General features: G+C 41.1%; 1 protein-coding gene across 1 annotated transcript; it reads left to right on the top strand.

The window, feature by feature from the left end:
• Window positions 1-4,088: 4,088 nt before the first annotated feature.
• LOC147889148 (uncharacterized) lies at window positions 4,089-5,498 on the top strand. The gene is made up of 3 exons (XM_087391350.1): window positions 4,089-4,691; window positions 4,936-5,209; window positions 5,293-5,498. The coding sequence occupies exons 1-3, from the start codon at window positions 4,607-4,609 to the stop codon at window positions 5,471-5,473; spliced, it is 540 nt and encodes a 179-aa protein (XP_087247476.1). The 5' UTR covers window positions 4,089-4,606; the 3' UTR covers window positions 5,474-5,498.
• The last annotated feature ends 16,272 nt before the right edge of the window (window positions 5,499-21,770 follow it).

Consider the following 21,770-nt stretch of genomic DNA (forward strand, 5'->3'; position numbering starts at 1 on the left):
AGGTGCAAGGTACATAGTTGCTTTTGACAACCATGTTTTATGTTGACACATTTAATAGTATAGTCACTTACTTTTTAGAAAATTGTAGATCCTGCGGGCTGGGGATCTTTGGAGAGCGCGCAACTATTGTTGGATTTGCTTGAGCTGGAGAGCTACCTTGGGTAAGAACTGTGTACATTATTTAATGCTTTATTTTTGTTAAAACAAAAGTTTTTTTGGATTATATTCGAGTGGGAAAACATGCTATTGTTTGTCTTTTAGGAGTATTCCTGATTCAAGGTTTCTAATGAATCTCCACATCCACAATCCTTTGGATGGACGAGTCCATTTGGGATATTACGCTATCCTGGCTTGCCGGCTTCATAGGGGTGATGGACCACAGACCATCACTGTTCGCTGGCTAGGATACTATGAATGTGTGCAGACACGAATTTTCTATCGAGGGCAAAATGGGGACTACACGTATACCTTTCTCAGCGTTGTTGACAGCCCTTTGCGTCTGAGTAAGTACTCTAAAGAATGAGTTGGGTTTTACCAACATACATATATAAAACTTTTATGGCTCAATAATTATAGTTCCTAAATTATCTTTCTATGTGATGCTGGTCCAGATACGATTGTTGGTACTCCATTGTATGTTTGTAGCCGCGGTGGACGCGGCAGACGTGGTGGACGTACAATGAGTGGCCGTCGCAGGCTTTTCCCTGCAGTACATGGCCGCAGACTTTTCCCTTAGGGATGTTTGCGTGTGTATTGTAGATTTTGTATGTTCAGTTATGACTTTACTTTGCGGTTGTGTATTTGGATATATCAATCAGTTCTTTGATGTAGCTATTGCATGTTCAGACATGTGACTGCACTTTTGGATGTGATATTTTTTGAAGTACTATGTCATAGAGAAGTTTATTTTGGACGTGGCCGATGTGGAGTACATGGCCGGCACAAGCTTTTCCCTATAGTGCATGGCCGCAGACTTTTCCCTTTAAGAATGTTTGTGTGTCTACTGTAGATTTTGTATGTTCAGTTATGATTTTTGTATGCAGATGTGTATTTGGACATATCAATGAGTTCTCTGGTTTCACTTTTGGATGTAATATTTTGAAGTACTATGTCATAGATATTTTTATTTGGTTAGAATATGTTGCTGGATTCAGACATTTTAGCATCTTAAGACCCAGCAGAGCGGGTCGCTAGCCCGTCGTAGACGGGTCAGGTTACTCGAAAGAGTTTCACACGAGAGTATTAGAAGCTGAAATCATTATTGGTACCAATGCTGGTGATACAATGTTTATTCGAAGGATAACATTCATTCCGACCAACCTTAAACTTCCATTCGACATGAGGAGACGACAGGAGCGCAGGTGCATGGTACATAGCTGCTTGACAACCATGTTTTATGTTGACATGTTTAATGGTATAGTCACTCACTTTTAGAAAATTGTAGATCCTGCGGGCTGGGGATCTCTAGAGAGCATGCAATTATTGTTGGATTTGCTTGAGCTCGAGAGCTACCTTGGGTAAGAATCATGTACATTGTTTGTTGCTTTATTTTTTTGTTAAAACAAAAGGTTTTTTTTCGATTATATGTGAGTGAGAAAACATGGTATTGTTTGTCTTATAGGATTGTTTGTGATTCAAGGTTTCTAATGAAACTCCACATCCATAACCGTTTGGATGGACGAGTCCATTTGGGATATTACACAGTTCTAGATTGCCGGCTCAATAATTATAGTTCCCAAATTATCTTTCTGTGTGATGCTGGCCCAGATACAATTGTTGGTACCCCGTTGTATTTTCATAGCCATGGTGGATGTGGCGAATGTCGCAGGCTTTTCCCTACAGTACATGGCCGCAGACTTTTCCCTTAGGGATGTTTGTGTGTTTGTTGTAGATTTTGTATGTTCAGTTATGACTTTATTTGCGGCTGTGTATTTGGATATATATCAATCAGTTGTTTGATGTAGCTATTGCATGTTCAGACATGTGATTGCACTTTTGGATGTGATATTTTTGAAGTACTCTGTCATAGAGAAATTTTTTTTTAGACATGGCAGATGTGGAGTACATGGTCGGTGCAGGCTTTTTCCCTATAGTACATGGCCGCAGACTTTTCCCTTTAGGGATGTTTGTGTGTCTATTGTAGATTTTGTATGTTCAGTTATGACTTTGTTTGTGGATATGTATTTGGAAAGAGTTTCACACAAAAGTGTTAGAAGCTGAAATCATTACTGGTACCAATGCTGGTGATAGAACGTTTATTTGAAGGATAACATTCATTCCGACCAACCTTAAACTCCCATTCGACATGAGGAGACACGATTTTTTCTATCGAGGGCAAAATGGGGACTACACGTACACCTATGTGAGCATTGTTGACAGCCCTTTGCGTTTGAGTAAGTACTCTAAAGAATGAGTTGGGTTTTACCAACATACATGTATAAAAGTTTTATGGCTCAATAATTATAGTTCCTCAATTATCTTTCTATGTGATGCTGGTACTTCGTTTGTATGTTCGTAGCCATGGTGGACGCGTTGGACATGGTGGACGTGGAGTGAATGGCCGTCGCAAGCTTTTCCGTGCAGTACATGGCCGTAGACTTTTCCCTTAGGGATGTTTGTGTGTCTATTGTAGATTTTGTATGTTCAGTTATGACTTTATTTTGCGGCTGTGTATTTCGATATACCAATCAGTTCTTTGATGTAGCTATTGCATGTTCAGACATCTGTCTACACTTTTGGATGTGATATTTTGAACTACTCTGTCATACAGAATTATTTTTTTGGACATGGTGGATGTGAAGTACATGGTTGACGCAAGCTTTTCCCTATAGTACATGGCCGCAGACTTTTTCCTTTAGGGATGTTTGTGTGTCTATTGTAGATTTTGTATGTTTAGTTATGACATTGTATGGGGATGTGTATTTGGACATATCAATGAGTTCCTGGTTTTACTTTCGGATGTAATATTTTGAAGTACTATGTCATAGACATTTTTTTTTTGTTAGAATATGTTGCTGGTTTCAGACATTTTAGCATCTTGAGACCCGGCGGAGCGGGTCACTAGCCCGTCGTAGACGGGTCAGGTTACTCGTGTCTACAATGGTGGCGTAGCACTCGTAAGTGCTACGGATGCTCCTAGATCATGCACCAGTGGCTTCGCTCGGCACAAGTCAGAGGAGGATAAAAGCTCATTGACTGGGTCCGTAATCAGACACACAGATTTCAGCCGTTCGAGGGGCTACGGCACATGACACGACCAGAGTTCTTGAAGGAGGGAACACGGATTAGATGCGAACAATGAAGGTGATTCTATGTGTCAAGAAAGGCCTCTTGTTTAGGGGAGAAGTGTAGAAGTTATATCAACGTGATATAGGGTGATAAAGGAACAAATCGAAGAGGGCAATGAAGGGATTGAAAGCTAATAGTCCCGAGAGCCTCGGATCAAAATCCACTTCTGGAGTTTCTCATTCTCAGGGAAGGGATGGATTTAATGAGACAGATCCAGGTCCCAGGGCTCGCAAGTGAAGGGGACCATGTGATTGCGGATGTTGTTAGGGCTTGAAAGAGGCACTCCAAATGGAGCGGAAAACTCTACTTGCCCTCTATGCAGAGTTGGTGTAGGGCGCACCGGCGATTGATCGGAAGGAAACTTGGGCGCACCGGCGATTGATCGGAGATCGAGAGTCGGTTGCCCCGATTTCCAATCGGAATCGGTGACGATCGATGCCGATACGCGGCCGTCGACGGTTGGGGGAGGTGGAGTCGTACATGTGGCAGGAGGCGGTTCTTGGAGGCGGCGTGGTTTGGTTTGTGGAGACGGCAGTGTGGTACACGTAATGGGAGGCGGTTCGTGGATCCGACCTGCATTTTTATTGTTGGTTCGTGGAGGCAATGAGACGCGTTGTTTGTGGAGGTGGGGAGACGCGTGGTGTTTGGTGATTGGATGTGCATGTTTTACGGCGGCTGAGGCCTGGAGGTGTTGACACGTGGGCGGCGTTTGTTTGTGCTTTTGTGTCGAAGTGGATTATTGATTTCGTTTGTTGGATTTAGAGTGATCCAACAATTAGGTTGTTTGTTTTGTGTTTTCGGCTGGTGTGCACGTGCATGAAACTGATATTGTTCGAAGTTATGATCAATTGGTTCGGCATTTGCCTGCTATATAGGATGGTGTTGCCAATTCGAAGTTTCTGTTTCTGCAGGTTATCGAGAACTATGCTACTGAGGTTAGTATGTATTGTTGTGATTTTTGTGATTGTGTTTTGTGTGGTCCTGACTTTGTTGTTTTTTGCAGGTTTGGTTCAATACGAACCGGGTTAGTGAGAAGATGCTGAATAAGCTTGTTCGCTCGATGCTTTCTACTGTTGGTGGTGAGGTTTCTAGTTGGAGAATAAATAAAAGTATACGTGCTTCAACAATTACACGTTTGAGTTTGTGTTAGATACCTGAAGATGTGGGGCAGTTGATTATTGGTCACAGGAGAGCTTTGAGCTATCGAAAATATGACAAGAGCAATTCGCTCAAGATTGCCGCTGCGCAGTCTATAATTGCTAATCCTTATGACCATTTTTGAAAATTGAAGAAGTATCCAGAGGTTCTGCAGGAGAATATGAAGTTGTATTCGGAGAAGGTTGATGGGGTGGTGCTTTTTGAGCTTTCGCCTGTTCGTGTTTCTGCTTCTCAATTGCCTTTAGGTTCGTGTTTTTACTTGGTTTATCTGGTGTGTTTTCTAACTTTAATCTCTTGATGATTTGTTTTTGTTTTAGTTTGTGTGGATCTTCCTACAGGTGGTACTGGTTGTGGTGTTACTGATGCGGTTGTTGTTAATGTTGGTGCTTTGGGTGTATCATGTATTTGATGTGTTTTTTTGTTGTTCGTATATTTTTTCTTTGTGTGTTTTCTGTTGAGTGAATTGTAGTGATTGTTTTGTTATTTCAGGACAAGATGTTCGAGATAAGATTGATCTGGAGGTGGTCACTGCTGTTCCTGTTGCTGGTGTCATTGCTTCTGGTGGATCAGTTTCTCTGATTCTTGGTTTAGTTTGTTCTGGCGCAATTCCTTCTGTTGGGAACGATTTTCTTCGACTTGATTCGATTTTGGCTGGAGTTTGTATTGGTGGTAGTAGTTCCTGTGCTACAACTGGTATGATTTCTGCTAGTGGTTTCGTTCTTGTTGCTAATGTAGTTTTGAAGGAGTGCGTTAATGGGGAAGATAAGGTTGGGCATTGTAGCGTAGATATTCCTAGTTCGAAGGAGGATGTTGTATGCGCTTCTCCGTGTGTTTTCGGTGGTCGCGGTGGATTGATGGACTATGGCTCATTATACGATGGGGGGAAGATGATGCTGGAATTTTGGACGAGCTGAGTCATGTGTCGCCTGTAGCTGCTCGTGCTTTGGGTCTTTGCTATCGTGGGTGGTCCGGTTGCTTCATTGGATGGACCCGTTTTCAACAACGGCATTGTGTAGTTTATCATTAAAAGCTAATTTCGTAATTGGATGATAGAGGGGAGATGCCGTTGATAGTGTTGTCACGGCATTTCATTGACGGAGTTGTATCCACAGTGTCCTATTGACGGAGTTGTGTCTACGGGAACGTTTTGTTGCCCTTTTCGCCAGTTTTTGGCTTCTGTTGTTCCTGTTACCGATTTAGCCAGTTTGTAATTGAGTTTCTAAATGTTTTTTAGTGTAATATATTTGATTTGTTTTATTATAGTTGAATTTTTAAAATTTGTTGTAAATTTACTGTGGTCATCGTAAATTAGCCGATCAACTTTAGTGAGTGGGATTACGATTATTAGAGATGTGAGCTCCAATGGTTGGGATGGCGTTTTCACCGCTGACCCCAGCCGTTGATGGATGAAGAACGGCATGCTGCAAAAATGGATTTTGAGCGTCAAGGCATTGGGAAGTGATAGGGACGGAAAGAATGGCAATGGAGTAGAAGGATGGGATCCATCTTTGGAAGTACAGGTGCCTGCTGATCAATGTCCGGTAATTTCTTGCTCTAGTCTAGATGCACAGTGATGAGCTGAAAATAGTAGCATGAGAATCTCCTCTGCATTCCGTCCGCATTGGCCTGATGGCCTTATGTTTGTTTGATTAAGCTGGATGTAGGCAAATGAGTTAGAGGCCTTGAAGGAGGAGGCTCTCTACTCTTGGGCGCAACTTAGTCCGACAGACTTTACGATCCGTCAAGACTAGTCCGATCCGTTCCAGGAACTACTACTTCGATATCTGCTTCGTTCCGCTCTGTCTTAGACAACCATGTCTGCGGCGGTCAGCAGATGATCCTGCAGAGAGAGAGAGAGAGGACTCAGCAAAGACACATAGAGCCAGCGAACATAACACCCATATTCCATCTTCTGACTTACTTCCTTTGCACCTCCCATTAATACTACCTTCTCCTCCCATTTTCCAGCTCCTCTCTGTGAGGTTTAGGTTCCATCGCCCATGGACGGTCCCCTATCTGTGGCCAATTTGAATCAGCTTCCAAACTCTAGCCTCCCCCTTGGCTCACCCTTGTGTTGCCCCTATCCCGCCTCCACGGAACAGCTCCCCAACCATTTGCAAACTACCCAAGACATGACTGCAAAGTCGAACTAAACTCTATTTCTCAACACGCAATGGGACCTGAATACCCAATGGACAAAGAGTACAATATGCGTGGTGACGAGGAAATACATGCAAGTCACCATTCAACCATAGAGGAAGCAAGAAGACTCCTAAATAAGCTTATGACATCCTCGTTCTGCTCGCCAAGGGATTCACATGCCCGCTCTCTTTCCCTCTAAAATAAGTGTCGTTCTCTACAGTACAACTCCCATCACATTCTATTTTCTGGCTCCAAACGCTTACCATAGATACATTCCATCCCAACAACCAATGCAGAAAACACACCCGCTCTCTGTCCCTCCGTCTCTCCTTTCTCCCTTCTTCTAAATTTTCACCAGATGCCTTTAGACATCTCACTGACGACGAGCTGTAAACATAGATCAATTCAAAACACCTATTACCTTGAAAATAACTCTCTCCATTTCAGAAACTGGCCACAAGCCACTGCAAACACCACTAAATCGAAAACCACTGGCTCCCACTCTATCAACGAAATTTGGCTCCTACTCCGAAGATAGACAGCGAGGAATTCGCAAGATAGACCAAGATAGAATCAAAGAACAAATGTCTTCAGATTAGAATAGCAACAACACGTGGGTAGGGAAACATCACGGAAGTCAACACGTGGCACCATAATAAGACGACGACGTGTAACAAAGTCACTCGAGGGACACTTTTTAATAAAAGTTTCAGGAAAGCACTGCCTGCAGAGCAGTGCTAAAAACAAGAATTAATAGTGCAGCATTAATGAGGCAAAAGGGGAACTAGATTTGTGGCAAGCAGGCTTTTCATCGTGGAGCATGTAACTATTAACTCAATATTAAAGTTGAATCCTAGTATTTTATCAAATTTGTTAGGAAAAAAGGGGAATTACATTCAGGAGGCCTGCCCTTATGCAATGGCTAAGGATCTGTATATTAGGGAATGGTCAGACTAGTAAATGAAGTTTGTTCCTTGTGGAAGTTGTTTGTCCATATGTGGTCTATTGGGTGCCATTTGTTGTAGTGGGTTGGGATATCAATTGTGTCATCTATATTTGTCTCATGAATTCATGTAAACATTTCGCTGATAGGCTTGTGCTATTGTTGCTATTGAGGTCCCCTACTATTGTTGTTGGTGTTTGTGGAATGATATGATGAATTACCAATGATTGAAGTAGAGATGCTATTAGTGATGCTAGTGATTGTAGACGTTGATGATTGCTCCTTGATTGCTATTTGGTGGTTGTCCTCATTTCTTATAATTGTTAGCAAGCATTCACACCCTTTGTTGTATGTGTATTTCTCTTTTTGCAATTGGAGCTCGTCCTTGAAGCATGTTGCTATTCCCACTCCATTGTTTCTTCTTACGCAATTGAAGTGTGGCAGGGAAATTGTATTTGATGTGTTGTTGTGGAGTTCTTGCAGACATAAGATTGTTGCATTGAGGAGGTTGCTATCGAAGCATGTCTTGCATGTGTGAGGCTAGCACACGTGTGTTGAGGGATTGTAATGTTTTTAGATTCAAATGTGTTGTGGAGAAGTCTATTTGTTGGAGCATCCATTGACGGTTTGTTCGTAGTCGATCAATTTCTCTAAGCATGTTCATGTCAACTTTGATTTGCCTCGCCTCCAAGGGCTTTATGAGGAACGAGTTATCTAGGTTTCTTACTTGAGAAAGGGTTGTGTACACCAGACCATGAGTCTTTATTGAACTTGGGCCGAACCCTAGTAGTGAATCCATGGACAATCCTTGTGAACAATGAATTATCCTAGCAGTTGTTGCTGGTGGATGGGGAATTGGAGCTTGGATATTGTGTTTAGATTGTTTTTTTCTATTTGGAATTCTCTTACTATTTTTTGTATTGGAGTCTAGCTTGTAGGTATGCTTTCATTGTACAGAATGAGTTTCGCAAACGTGTTTGCGCTCCAATGTTTTCGTTGTCAAAGAGAACCCATGCAACAAATTGTTGATTTGCTATTGACATTGTCTGGAAGATGCCATTGGCACCATTGATGAGTCCATTTGCATGTCCAAATCACCCGATCATATTTCCACTATCATTCTAGGTTTCAAGTGTAGCTCTGTATGCAAGCCTGATGTTGCTTTTGGGTCAAGTGGAATTTGGATTGTCTTATTGCATGTTTTGTGCCTCTTGTCATTTGCTAGGAGAATGTGTGGGGGTTCTTGAATCAATTCAAATATTTATTTGTTGTGGAAATATTTCATAGCATTAGTGTAGAACAAATGTGGTATATTTTTGTTTCTGCAACGATATTGGGACATATTGGTTGTTTATGCAAGAAATGTCTTCCAAGGTATGTTGTCCAACTCTAATTCTGTTGAGGATGTCGATGTATTGCGTATTTCTTTGTTGCATGGGTGTGTGAAGTTCGTGCAGATATAGTTTGTCTTGCCAGAATGTTGATGTCATGGCAGCGCTTGTAGTGTAACCCATGAAAACCCACGAATCTTTAGTTGGACTAACTTGGCACAAATCTCCACATAACAGAACATCCACTCCTCCAAATGGTTTTAGGTGATTGTGCTTTATTTCCCTGAGATGCATGTCTGCAACGACCATTGTTGTGTGCCCTATTAATGAAACCTCGTAAAAAACAACCAGCTCCAAGTCCTTGTAGAGCGACGGTAGTTCTTGGAGTTTGTTCGCCGAGAGAGCCATGTAGTGAGAAGCCATTAGTGGCAGATGCAATGCTAAATGAATTGTTGTCCCTCTTATGTTGAATGCAACCTTCCCTATGTATGCTAACAAGAGAACCTTTGGCAGGCTCAAATCCGAGCTTTCTTTATGGGAGTAGTGCCTGAGGAGTGCTTGTACCATTGCCATCAGTGTAAATGTTTTCCCGGTCCCAGCGTTTCTCGATAGGAATAGATGGAAACATTTTGTTGGTTGCATTGTTCTTTGTTGAGTTTCCTCAATGTGTTGTAGTAGTCTTTGTTTGTCAAGTGCTTGTAGGTCAAAGTATAAGTATTTCGAATTCGGTTTGCCTTGCTTTGATTGTTCATTTCAATGGCTATATCATATGCATAGTCTTAAACATGCATTTGCTTAGTCGTCGCAGATGACATGGACATGGAAGACATGGTTGTTGATTTTGTTCTATTTGTTTGTATTAATTTGATGAATTTTTCTTCATTTGAGTTAATGATGTGAAAATGGTTGTTGTATTTGTCATGCCAAGTTGTGTGTTGTTCATTCAAGGCCGGTTCTTTGTTGTGATATGGCAAGAATAGAAGGCATTGTTGCTTGTAATGGTTCTCTGGGTTTGTTATTTCATTGTAATTGTTAAACCTTATAGTTTTCATTTTTTTCCTTTTTCTTTCTTTGGGTCCCACGAGAATGTAATCTCCAGCAAAGCTTGCCAAACATATAGAATGCAATGATGCATCCCTTTTCAAGTACTTAGAGATGATGTTGTCGTAAAAAACATCAATGCTTTCTAATTGTTGTCATCTTTTGAGCAGCAATGTTCTTTCTTCAAGAGGGCTAGTGTTAATGTAAATAAATTGCCTTGTTGAACTTGTGAGTGGCAAAGAGAGTGCTAGGTACACTGCTTGTTGGCAGCTTATATGTGTATTTAGTATTGCATTGCCAATGCATCATATTCTTTCATTTGGTGGGGCTTTTGAGTTTGCACCTGTGCGAGGGCTAGCTTTACTGCTTTGGTTGTTTCTTTGACTACTTTGGTTATGTATGATGTGCAATATGCTGCTGCTCCATGGGGATTTAGTATGAATTGTACGTATGTGTTTGTCTCCCATAGTCTCGATAATGTTTTATTGAAGTTGTTTGTGTATACATCTTTCGGATGTCTTTTCAAGAACAATGTTGGTTGAGAGATTGATGATCAAAGGGCTAGTATGTATTCATCGTTGGAGAGGTTTAGTTTGTTTGAGAAACCCATGTAGCCTAATGGCAAGATTGTGTCATCAAGGAGAGACTTGATTTGTTTCATGTTTTTCTTTGGTGCATTGTTGTTTGAGGAATCCTTGAAAGGAACTAGTACATGGGAAAATGAGGAAAGTCAAAACGACATTGTTTTCTTCTTTTGAAGCATGTTTTTCTGAACTAGTATTTGTGTTTTTTCCATGGGAAAATTAGGAAATCAAAACGACATTGTTTTCTTCTTTTGAAACATGTTTTTCTGTGTTTGTCGGTTTGAATTTCTCGCCTTTCCAGAGGAAATGTCACTATATCGGTATTGATGTACTTCTCAACAAATGCTTCAACCTCTAAGTTATCTGATATTCCAAAAATTGGTGCATTTTCAATCCATAATAGCATGTGGTCATGCTAGCTGCCTCTATTATGGAACTCTGTCACAAAGAAGAAATCAAGCATCTTGCTAAGTATCATTGCATCTTTTTTGAGCAAATTCTTTAGAGCTTGGAAGCGATGAACATAATGTTGGGCAGCTGTTATAGGATCAAAATGTATAAGGTGCCATGCTTTAGTATTTTGATTTTTGTGGGTTTCCTCTTATGGTCTAGGGTTGAGCTTGCGCAAGCAATCTATTAGTGGAGTCCATGTTTTTTCTGTCGTAGATACTGTCACAAAAAAAGTGGGTGGCCCTAATTGCCTCAACATTGAGAAAATGCTTTTCTTCAAGTGGAACTTGTAGTTTGCTGAGGTGCGAAGGTGGCTAAAGTCTTGATAACCTATATTCGATTGAAGCAGTTTCTCAATGTTGGTATCCTGAAAAGTGTCCTTGATCTGAATCGTCCTGCCCTTTGTTTTTGGTGCGCATGCGAACCCATGATGACAACAATACTTGGCAAACCAAAGTTTTCATTGTTTTGAAGAAAAGGTTGTCAATTGAAAATGCAAATCTCCTATCTACATTTGTTAGTTCCCATGAAGCAATGTCTTAGAATGAGAATCATTTTAGAAGCTTATAGTTTCACGAGGCCCCATAGAACAACCTTGGATAAGCAAGCTCCTCACAATGCCTATCTTTGAATATACTCAAAGGGGAGAAATGGTATGAAGGCACAACAACAATGGTTTGGCCTTCAAAGTCAACTACTTGATGGTTGTTGTAGATTCTATGCACCAAAGTGTCAGTGTTGGAATTAGGTAGTCTAGTTGATCAACATCGTCTCCTTCTTGTGCTTGAATTAGTTTTATATGGTTTTTCCATTTTTGATTGATGCGCACGTTGTATTCTTTGTATAGTGGTGTTAGAATAGCTCATTGTAGGAAAGCATTATCAAAGTTGGCCTAACTAGACCGCTCATGTAACTGTGCTTGTATGAAAGTTTTCGTTTGATTGCAAGTGCAACTCTGTCGTCATCGTTGCTTAGAAAATGTGGCAATACGGATTGGGCTCTCTCAACATTTGCAAAGACATTGATTACACTTACAAGCAAACCATACTACCCTTCATATGTCAATTCTTGTATTTGTGCAAACAGTATTCTAATGGAGACAAGGTGCGCCTCAACATCATTGAGTTTGCTTGTGTAGTTTTTCTTTTCGGACATTTTCATATTCAAACAAGAAAACACTAGGAACGATTTGTGTTTAATTTGTTTGTGGCATAGTGAGCATAGGAGCCTATTTGTTCCCTTTGTGGATGATGTCCTCAATCCGTTTTGCTTGAGAAATATTGCCATGCTTGCATTCAATGCATGCATCTTCATAGTGAATTTCAAGCATTTGCAACAATAGCATGTGAAGCTAGGGGAGTCCAAGATCTTCCTTGCATACTGTTGTTGATGTGTAAGTGAAGTTCTCTTTCTTTTGCATGTGCCTTTGGTCTTCTCCTCCATTTGAATGCTATGGAAACTAGCAATAGTGTCTTTTGGAACTAGTGATTGTCCTTTTTCCTTGGAAGTGGTAGCAATTATGATAGGCTCCACAATAGTCCTTCGTAGCTTGTAGATTTTGTTTAGCATAGCTTGTGTAGTGTATCTATTTTCACCTATTTCATTGGTGAGCATTTGTGCGACTTCTTTTGCAGGAAAAGTTGCATATGTCATTACCAAATATCACAAGAGGTTTTCATGTTCTTTGGTCTACAAAATGTATTCACGTTTCCGTTCTAAATGTGACAAAGGAGAAATAGTGAAAGAATCAAGGGATTCATCGACGAGTAAGTACTTGGTGTGCTCATGTCTGTGGCTCCCTATTTTGGCTTTAAGTGATAACTTTAAGCCATTGTAGTGTAACAAAATAAATGCAATTCCAAATATTTGATTGAAGCATTTAAGTGTGATGATAATCAATCCATATGAGGTCGCTGAATCTATAAGAAAACAATACAACATCTGTGCTCAACAGATAACAGGATCTCGTATGCAAGAGAGAAAACAGATAGTATGGAGAATCAAAAATTTGATTACTGTAAAACTGATACAATAGATGGTGCTGCCTCCCAGCCGTGCGCTCCTGTGAAAGAAGCTTTGATGGCATGCTGAAAACAGTAGAGGACGGAGGTTGGATGCTAAGGAATCAGGGTTACTGTAACCAATGATAAAATGGGCTTCACGGGCTTGCTCTTATATAGCCACTAGTCATAGTGGGTTAGACCCAATTGAGTGACCGACCTAGTCTGCCCAAAACGGCCGACTGGGGGTTAGTCCCGAAATAGGTCACCGACCACACGATAGAACCGGTGTGCAAAATAGAGCAACTAACTATGGTCACCGTTTGGCGGCCCAGAGCCATCCGGGATCATTTGAGGCTCCAAACGGGCCCCGCAACCCGAGAGTGGGTTGCCTTGGGAAATGCTCCGTCTACCCTCAGTGTGTTCAGTCATGGAATGCCTTCCCGCACTTGCATGTAGCCTAGTTGGCAGTGTGCCAACTCCGTCCAGCCATCAGGCCACACATGGCCCCCATCTGGTGTCCAAACCAGGACCTATCGGATAATCGAGCTACTCAAATGCCTTCTCCTCATATGGGGGCTTACAAGTAGAGTTAGCTGGTTCCCGCATAGTTACACGAGAGTGGAGCATTGATATCTAACAGAATCAACAAAGATTGGACATCACGAACACATAAATTTATTTGTTCACCGTTTTTTGAAGACAATGTATGCCATGGAGTAATTTGTCCCATGGGTTCGGTCATAATGTGGTCGAAAAAAATGCTTAGCAATTGATTGTAACAAACATTTGGAAGCAATTGTTGTTGTCAGCACTGTCAATGTTGAAAGTGCCTTCTTTTATTAATCGCTTGTTTTGGGGTTGTTCTTCTAGATTCATTCTAAAGCATAGCAATGCCAAAGATAGAAGAAGCCAACAATTGAAAGAGCAAAAGGAGATACAATTGATGTATTTCCAAAATCAAAGAAGCACACAATGCCTTTCGGCCCTTAGAAATACATCAAGCACTAGGCTCAAATGCAATGACAAAGCCAGAGCTATTGATAGTAAGTTGCCACTGGGTTTGGTTGTTTTGAGCTTGCAATGTGCGTCCATCAAATCCTCTTCATACAATTGCAAGAATGGAAGCCCCAAAGAGAGCACTACGTCAACATAAGGACCTCTGATATGAATGGGCACTTGTTCTCCCGCACACTTGACAAGTTTGCTGACAAGCAGGGGACTTGGAGAATGTTTTGGGAACTCTTGCAAGAGAAACAGTAGGGACAAAGAGGGTCACGACTAACCCAAGTGCCTCTACAAGTCTCACACATGATCGATCAAATCTTAGTTCACATTCGTGAAGTGCAAAACACCAAACATCTACAAAACAATGCATGCACACTTGTGGCATTACATATACTCATTGTAGAAATTGAAGAAAAAATCATCTGTAACATACTCACTTTGGTCCCATAGCCTAAAACTTGGCTCACAAATGTGGTTTGTAAGGTGTCTTACACCACTCCGTTTGGAACCTCTGCCAAAATAGTGAAGTCAAAGACACAAATAGTGCCTTTTGTTTTCAAGAAAGACATTTTTCAACACATACATGACAACACCTTCTTGGTTGAACTCTTGGATCAGTTGCGTGAGTGTGGGCTTTCACTCGTTAACAAAAGCAAGCTACAAGAATTTCAATGGAAGGGGAAGTTAGTTTGCAAAGGTCTTTAGCAAGGTGCACAAAACAAATTCAAAAAAAGTACAAATGCCTTACTACTACTCTATCCTGGTCCCTTGGCCCATATGCGACAATGATTTGGTCCTCCATGCCTTCCTCGCTTGCAACTTTAATTATGGCAATAGCAATTGTGCCCATGGCTTGGGATGCATTGCCATTGTTGTAATTGACTAATGTGGCTGCCCAAGGAACGTATGCGCACAGGTAATGGTCAAGCAACAAGCGTAGGTTTCCTTCAAATGGTTCTCCTTTGATGATGCATGTAGTTGCATCAACTGGCAGAAAGAATTTAGAGGTTTCTCCTTCGTTTGTTCCTCTGGGCACTACAGTCGCCTCCTCTATTCTATTGAATTCACCAACTTGCAAGAAGTCTACAAATTGGTGTATGTACACGGAAGGAACAAGCAACATGATGGTGTTTGAGCAAAACTTGTTCATTAGATCAACTTTCAAATAATTAGGGTATTTTGCATTTGGAACTTTGTATATACCATACTTTGTAAGCAGCTTTCCTTTAAAAACAAGACAATGCAGCGCACACTCTGATAACTACGTTATGCTCAAGCGCACAAGTAAATTTTCCCCAGCCACAAAGTTTTACTTTGTTGAAATTAAGGCTTTGGAAAAGGAAGGGAAATTAATTGGTGCTACTTGTAAGTGGTTGCCATCTCTTGGTCCATTGTGTGAATTGACCTCATCATTGTCTTGCTTGGAAACATTTTGCCTACTTGCTACCTTTGCAAAATTTGAAAGTGTATGATTCTATTTTACCATCATTTATTGCCATCATTGCCATCATTTTTTTCTTTCTAATCTTGTTAAAGAAAAAAGTAAACCTCTACTAAAATGAATAGCAAGCTTTGTAAAGTGCTTGGAAAGTAAAATTTGCCTCAATATAAAAGAAATGCAAAGCTACATAACAAACTTATAGCAACTCTATTGCAATAAATAACAAACCAAGAGAAATGTTTGGCAAGTAAAATCTCTTCACAACATAATAGCAATCAAGAAATACATAACAAACTTATGACAACTTAGAGTACCATGAGTGCTATAAAAACTAGTGCAAGCATTTAATCGGAGTTAATATTAATGAGATCAATCACACCACCCTTTGTAGGTATTGAATTCTTCATGACTGCTTGCATGCGCTTACATCTACTCATGCGGTCAGCTTGAGTGCTTATTCTAAACCTAAAAGTAACGTACTCCGTTTTTTCTTCCGCAAGATTCTTCACTAAAGATCAAGCCAAAAAAATGTGGAGTCAATCTTCGTTTCTTTACTATGTGAAGTAAATAATAGAAAATAGGAAATTATGCATACCTTGCGCACAAGCCTTCACCGCAACTTCTTGGAAAGAGTTATTGGGTGAGCGCCATGGCATTTTCTTTATTGAAGAACTCTTGAGCAAGTTTTCTTTGGGGGGTCTACTTGTGCATGTAGCAACCAATGGGGTTGAGAATGCATGAGGTGGAGATGGACTTTTCCTCATGCAAGAACATGCAAAATGGATTGGGCCACTTAAACAAAAATAACATTAAATATCAAAAAATTAATGCATTTCTTTGGACTAACGTTAGCATTGTGGTCTGGGGTTGAGTTTATGCAAGCCTTAAATCAAATCCTTCGCTCGGGAAACGCGTTCACGAAAGTCGCTGTCTTAAATCTCCTTCATGACAGAAGCGTGCAATATCCTGCACTATACATGTTTGCACACTTCCAATTCTTCGAAATGCACGCTAGGGTTCATGATAATCCTTGTTCTTAAAGGAATAAGCGGATTCAAAAACACAGCTCAGGAGAGCATGCAGATGAAAGAGCAGTTTGGACAACTAAACTTGCACAGGGAACAACCCGTTCGGGTGCTGGTGGCTGAGTTGATAATGGAAGAAAAGGAAACAACGAGCCCGAATGTCGACGGTAGAAGGGATGAGCAGAAGCCAGACTCTGTAATCAAATCTTATAGCTTTTGGCCGAAAGTATCTGACTGGGACAAGCAAAGGATGGAATGGATGTAGAGAAACATCGAGGATGCTAACAATCCGAATGATAAACCTTGCATCCTTCTTGTCACTGGTTCTCAGCCATCCACTTGCGATAACCCAATGGGTGATCATTTCCTGCATACCGGACCATCAAGGAATTTTCATGAGCCGTTCGGTAGAGAGAAAGGAGAGGGGGCAAACCTGCAGCGAACATCATGGAAGGTGAACAGGACAAAGGGTAATCAACCATTGCTCAAAACGAAAGTGTGAGATTGCAGGCTAAGGCTGGAAGCACGAAAAATATCCCTAGAATAGCAAGAACTGATACAATACCTTAAGTAGATCAAGGAGGATGCAGGCAAAGAGAGGTGAGAGATGTTCATGGAACGCAACAGTTTAGCTGGTGGAACACAACTAATGGAACTCCACAGTTTTGTGAAACTGTATGAAGACGATTGCACAACTATGGTCAACTATGTCTCATCAAATACAACAACAATAACCACACAGGGTCAAGGCATTCGGCCATGCAAGCCAGGGTAAGACACCAAAATGCAGAACGAAATGTGAGCTCGCAAGAAACAATGCGCGGTGATTTTTGGCAAAAATGACGCACAGACAGGGAAGAATAGAGCAAGAAACTACTTAGAATTGCAGAGGAGCGATTTTTGGCACCCTCCAGAGTAGTTTTGCCAATGTCTTCCTCACATTTGATCTTGGCATAATTCGGCGTCACGGGCATCTGGTGCAGATTTTGGCAAGCCCTACTGAAGAAAACAATAGTCACGAATCCGCAAATCGCCAACAAATTTGTAATTGTGCCAAACGAAGTCGTAAGAGTGAAGGAAGGAGGAAAAGTAAGGCCAAACGTTCACGCACCCTTCTCAAATGCCTCGCTGTCAGTGTCCATATACTCAGAAGAAGCTTGCAAGCCAACCATCGCAGGTAACGCAAACACAACAACGAGAACCAAGAATATGGATTGGCATGGTGGAAGCACGATCATATAGCCAGCTGACTACAAGCACACGAATGATTTATTCTTCTCCACGAGAAGCGTGCCACATTGCCACAAACGAAACAATAAAGAGAAGAGACCAAATTCACCAAGCCAAATATGCCCAGGTTTCCAGCGCATCCAACCAAGCTTACTTTTAGAGTTCTACAACGAATCTAGAACATTGAGATTTTGCAGGTCGTCTGGAATGTTTAGTGTAAAACGTAGCGGCCCATTTAAGGACTTTGAAATGCAGAAAATTGATGAAAATTCTGCTTTGCAGAAACCAAACGACCCATACAGGGCAGGCCAAAAAGTGAATGACTAAGATGGTGGTGGATAAGAGACCTGAGACAAAGTCACTTAGGACCCGATTCTCCCTGCAAATGTCAAGGGTGGTGATTTATTATTGATTTTGTGATGTCCATATTTAGGAAACCGAAGTTCAACAAATACATGAATAAGGCACTACACTAACTATTCCTTATTGCAATTTATTGCAATTTATACAGTAGTGCCACATGGACTATAACCATATGAATAAAGGTGTCATCATCCTTCAATCTTGCATCCTTCCTTGCTCCCTCACATCGATAACATGCATTAAACGAGAGTAATGCTATAAGAATTCAGATTGAAAACAAGAAATTTTGGATGCACGAGTAATTTAAAGTATTTATATTATAATATATAATATATAATTATTATAACCACACATAGTGTGGGCGGAAAGGCAGCGCGCTTCCTTCCCTAAAGAGATATAATCTGAGGAAACGGACTATTCCCTGGGTGCTGAGATAATACCAAGAATATCCGAGGATAAGTCTCATGAATGGATAAGAAACTGGCACATTACCTGAATGTCAATAGTCATAATCATAGTCAAACGCTAATAAAATTACTATGAGCTGCATGATAGGAAAAATTCAAATTCTCGTCGTGTTTTGGTGATTTCTTTGATCTTAGAGACAATATCCTGAAAACTTGCCAATGTGAGCTTGAGAGGATCTACGTGTGTCCTTGAGCGGGATGATCCAACATTCTCACATCGTTCAATAGAATGTTAGTGCAAACAGACAACTATCATTAGAGGAAGTCCGAAGTAGAGCACGTAACATTCTCACTCCACTTAGCTAGCGTTACGTGCCTCTCCAACCTTGAGAAAATGGGAGTTTGAACACTATAGTAAGTCGAGCTTTCAAGCTTGTGAGAGTAGAGCATAAGGTCATTGCAAGGCTCTCCAAAGCTTCACAAGCCAAGCCTATGCCACACTAGCCTTCATCTCTTAAAGGCCCTTGCTACGCTTATGTACTAGCACCTGCTTAAACACAAGTCCATCTTGTCTACTTGTGACTCCTTCACCAAATCCTAGAGGCTAGTTGGCTTCCAACAACCTCACCAGAGTGTTTCCATTGTAGCTAATGTGATGCATGGAGTGATAGACAAATAGATAGATCGATCAACCTCTTTCCCATAGAGCTCTAATGATTTAAATTGTCCTGCAACCTCAAATCTATAAACTAAAAATACCAAATGCACATCAACTGAGAGAGAATCTTACCTTGGAATCTTGGTTCAAGACATTGCAAGCAACCAAACCTCTGCATTGTTGCTTGAAGACACAGACAATGCTAACAACCATGTCCTTGCTATGAATTATATAGATTTATGACAATCCTTTTGATAAAAAACTTAACTACGCTTTTGCACCTTGCTTTTTACACCGTTAGATTTGCTTGAAATCAATGCCCACGATTGTGTCAAGTAGGTCAAGAAGAGCTAAAAGAACTCAAACTTCTCCCTAGGTTGCCTGCGGCCATTAACAAGGGGATGTAGCCATGAAGTATTCTCTTGAATTGAGCTTTTTCAAGTCATGCATCACGTCCCTATAGCATGATTTCCACAAATTCTACCTCACATGAATCAGGTTTGCACAGGGTTTGTATGTACAAGGCCATGCGCAATAGCATATGCCCTAGCCATATCCCCAAATTTTGATGCCACTTCTCCCGTCTTGCAGCACCGCCATTCTCCACAATTGTTGTCATGATCCTGAGGAACTCTTGCCCTTTAAATCCATCTCCTTCATGATCCCTTAATGCAAGCTGAAGAGTCATTCGCTCTGAATCCATAAGAACGGCAGCCAGATCCTTCAATGACTCACCATCCTCGGCATTATCAGATATACTTCATAATAACACTGGGCTAGCCCCTGTTACTTCATATATCACTAGCCACACATCATTTTCCCAATCATCTTTGAGTTATATCTCATAAGACGGTGCACAAAGAGTGGAGGAGAATTGCTTTGCTCCATTCCCTCCGTTAGCACCCATTTTCTCAACCAAGCTGTAAAAAAGTCATGAGACGATGCTAGAATTATCACAAGAATGACACTTCGTCAAGTGAAGAGTCTCCAATTGATCCAAGGAGCTCAAATCAATATGCAATAAGGAATCACAACACGTAGCATGCAGGACCTTTGGGTTGTGTGGGAGGCCTACAAAGCCTTTCCCCTCAACTAGACAGTCTCCAATAGTCTCCAATCGATCCAAGTAGCTCAGATCAAGCTTTAGTAAGGAATCGCAACATGTAGCACAGAAACCTTTAGGTTGGGTGGGACGCATGTGAACCTTACTAAGGAATTGCATTCTATTAACTCGAGAGTCTCCCAAGGATCTCACATCAGAAAATAGTGTAAAGATTTGCAAGAGGTAATACTTAAAAACTGTAAACAGGGCGGGAACCCTGCGGATTCAATTGAAGAGATTCCAATCACAAGAAGATGCAGCCTCTCTCGCCTTCCATCACCATCTCCAACTCCTCTTCAATTTCCCTTTTCTCTACATCTGCTACCAAGATTTATGCAGCCAAACGAACTTCCAAGACGCCTTGCTCGATAGCTTCTTCGACTGGCTGGACGACGCGCACCACATCCATTAGTTTGCTTGGCTCTGATGGAGGAATTTTTGAGTAGGCTGCGCTCTTGCATCGAGGGTTGAGCGTTGGACAGTGTGAGCTTTTTGAATTGGGATGCAGAGCTCTAGAATCCATGGCAGAGGAGAGCTTTTACAACTTGCAGGCAATGCAATTCGGTGTGCTACTGCAGCAACCGATGTCACATGAAGCGTTGACCTCTTCATAAGCCTCTCCATGAGTCGGAGATATTAAGCAAAGCTTTGAACCTCGCTCAGATCGTGTAACATGTTCAAGTTTCCGTAGTCATTCATGCTTAATTCCCTTAATGCAGCCAGAGAGTTGAGGTCGATGAACAATGTGAAGCAAACGCAGTAGTCAAATACGTATTCTCTGCAAATTGGGAGGCAAACTAGTGGTAATTTTCAAGGATCTACAATTGTTCAGAGTTAAATCCTTCGTAAGACTCAAATTTGCTGGCAACCTTTCCAAGTCGTGACAATCCCTAATTTGAAGCTGCTTAGCTTGAGGGTGAACATGTGCTATGCTTGGAACAGCTAAATAACAGCTAAATCTAGTCTATGCAATGTAGGCCATATATTGAAGGGAGAAGGGGTCAATGACGACGGTAAGGACAAGCTTTCTGTGGTGAGTTTCCAAAAACAGCGGGATACGGTGATACTACCATATGAGCCAATATCATCCTCGTCAAAAGCCTTGTTAAGTCTGAAATATTGCCACTCGTAGCATCTAAGCGAAAGGGCTTTTGGGGAGGCATGACGAGTCTGATTCAGGTTTTGAGACAATTCCGACAATGTGGACTGAAAAAGCTTTGATGGACTACTCTTTGCAAGCATGGATGGTAAAATCTTGGATCAATTGTCTTTGCAAGCAGTCTTGAGTATTGAGAGGACAATAGATTACAGACTCTTACCTTCATGGAGTGATACGCTAAAAAGTGCATGCAAACTACATGAATGTTGACCTCTCTTTGTATCATTTGACATCAAAGTGAGGACATGTACACAATGTTATGCAACACAGGATCAAGCCAGACAAAAAGTGAATCTTCCTGCTCCGAAATAGAAATTTGTGTGAACCCAAGACCCCGTTTGCAAACCTCAAAAATTTTGGCATCCCAACATATACTAACAAAAAGCAATGCATACCTAAAAATAAAGAAAATTTCAGACCTTTAGATTAAAAAAAAAAGG

Source organism: Dipteris shenzhenensis, chromosome 20 (genome assembly GCF_047967505.1).
Source record: "Dipteris shenzhenensis isolate YYH24624 ecotype China chromosome 20, Dip_SZ_1.0, whole genome shotgun sequence".
Classification (NCBI taxonomy): Eukaryota; Viridiplantae; Streptophyta; class Polypodiopsida; order Gleicheniales; family Dipteridaceae; genus Dipteris; species Dipteris shenzhenensis.

Coding starts and splice junctions, on each gene's coding strand:
- LOC147889148 (XM_087391350.1), top strand. CDS start 4,607: ATGAAGTTGTATTCGGAGAAGGTTGATGGGGTGGTGCTTTTTGAGCTT. Junction 4,692..4,935: donor TGCTTCTCAATTGCCTTTAG/GTTCGTGTTTTT, acceptor TTGTTATTTCAG/GACAAGATGTTCGAGATAAG. Junction 5,210..5,292: donor GAGTGCGTTAATGGGGAAGA/TAAGGTTGGGCA, acceptor TCGGTGGTCGCG/GTGGATTGATGGACTATGGC.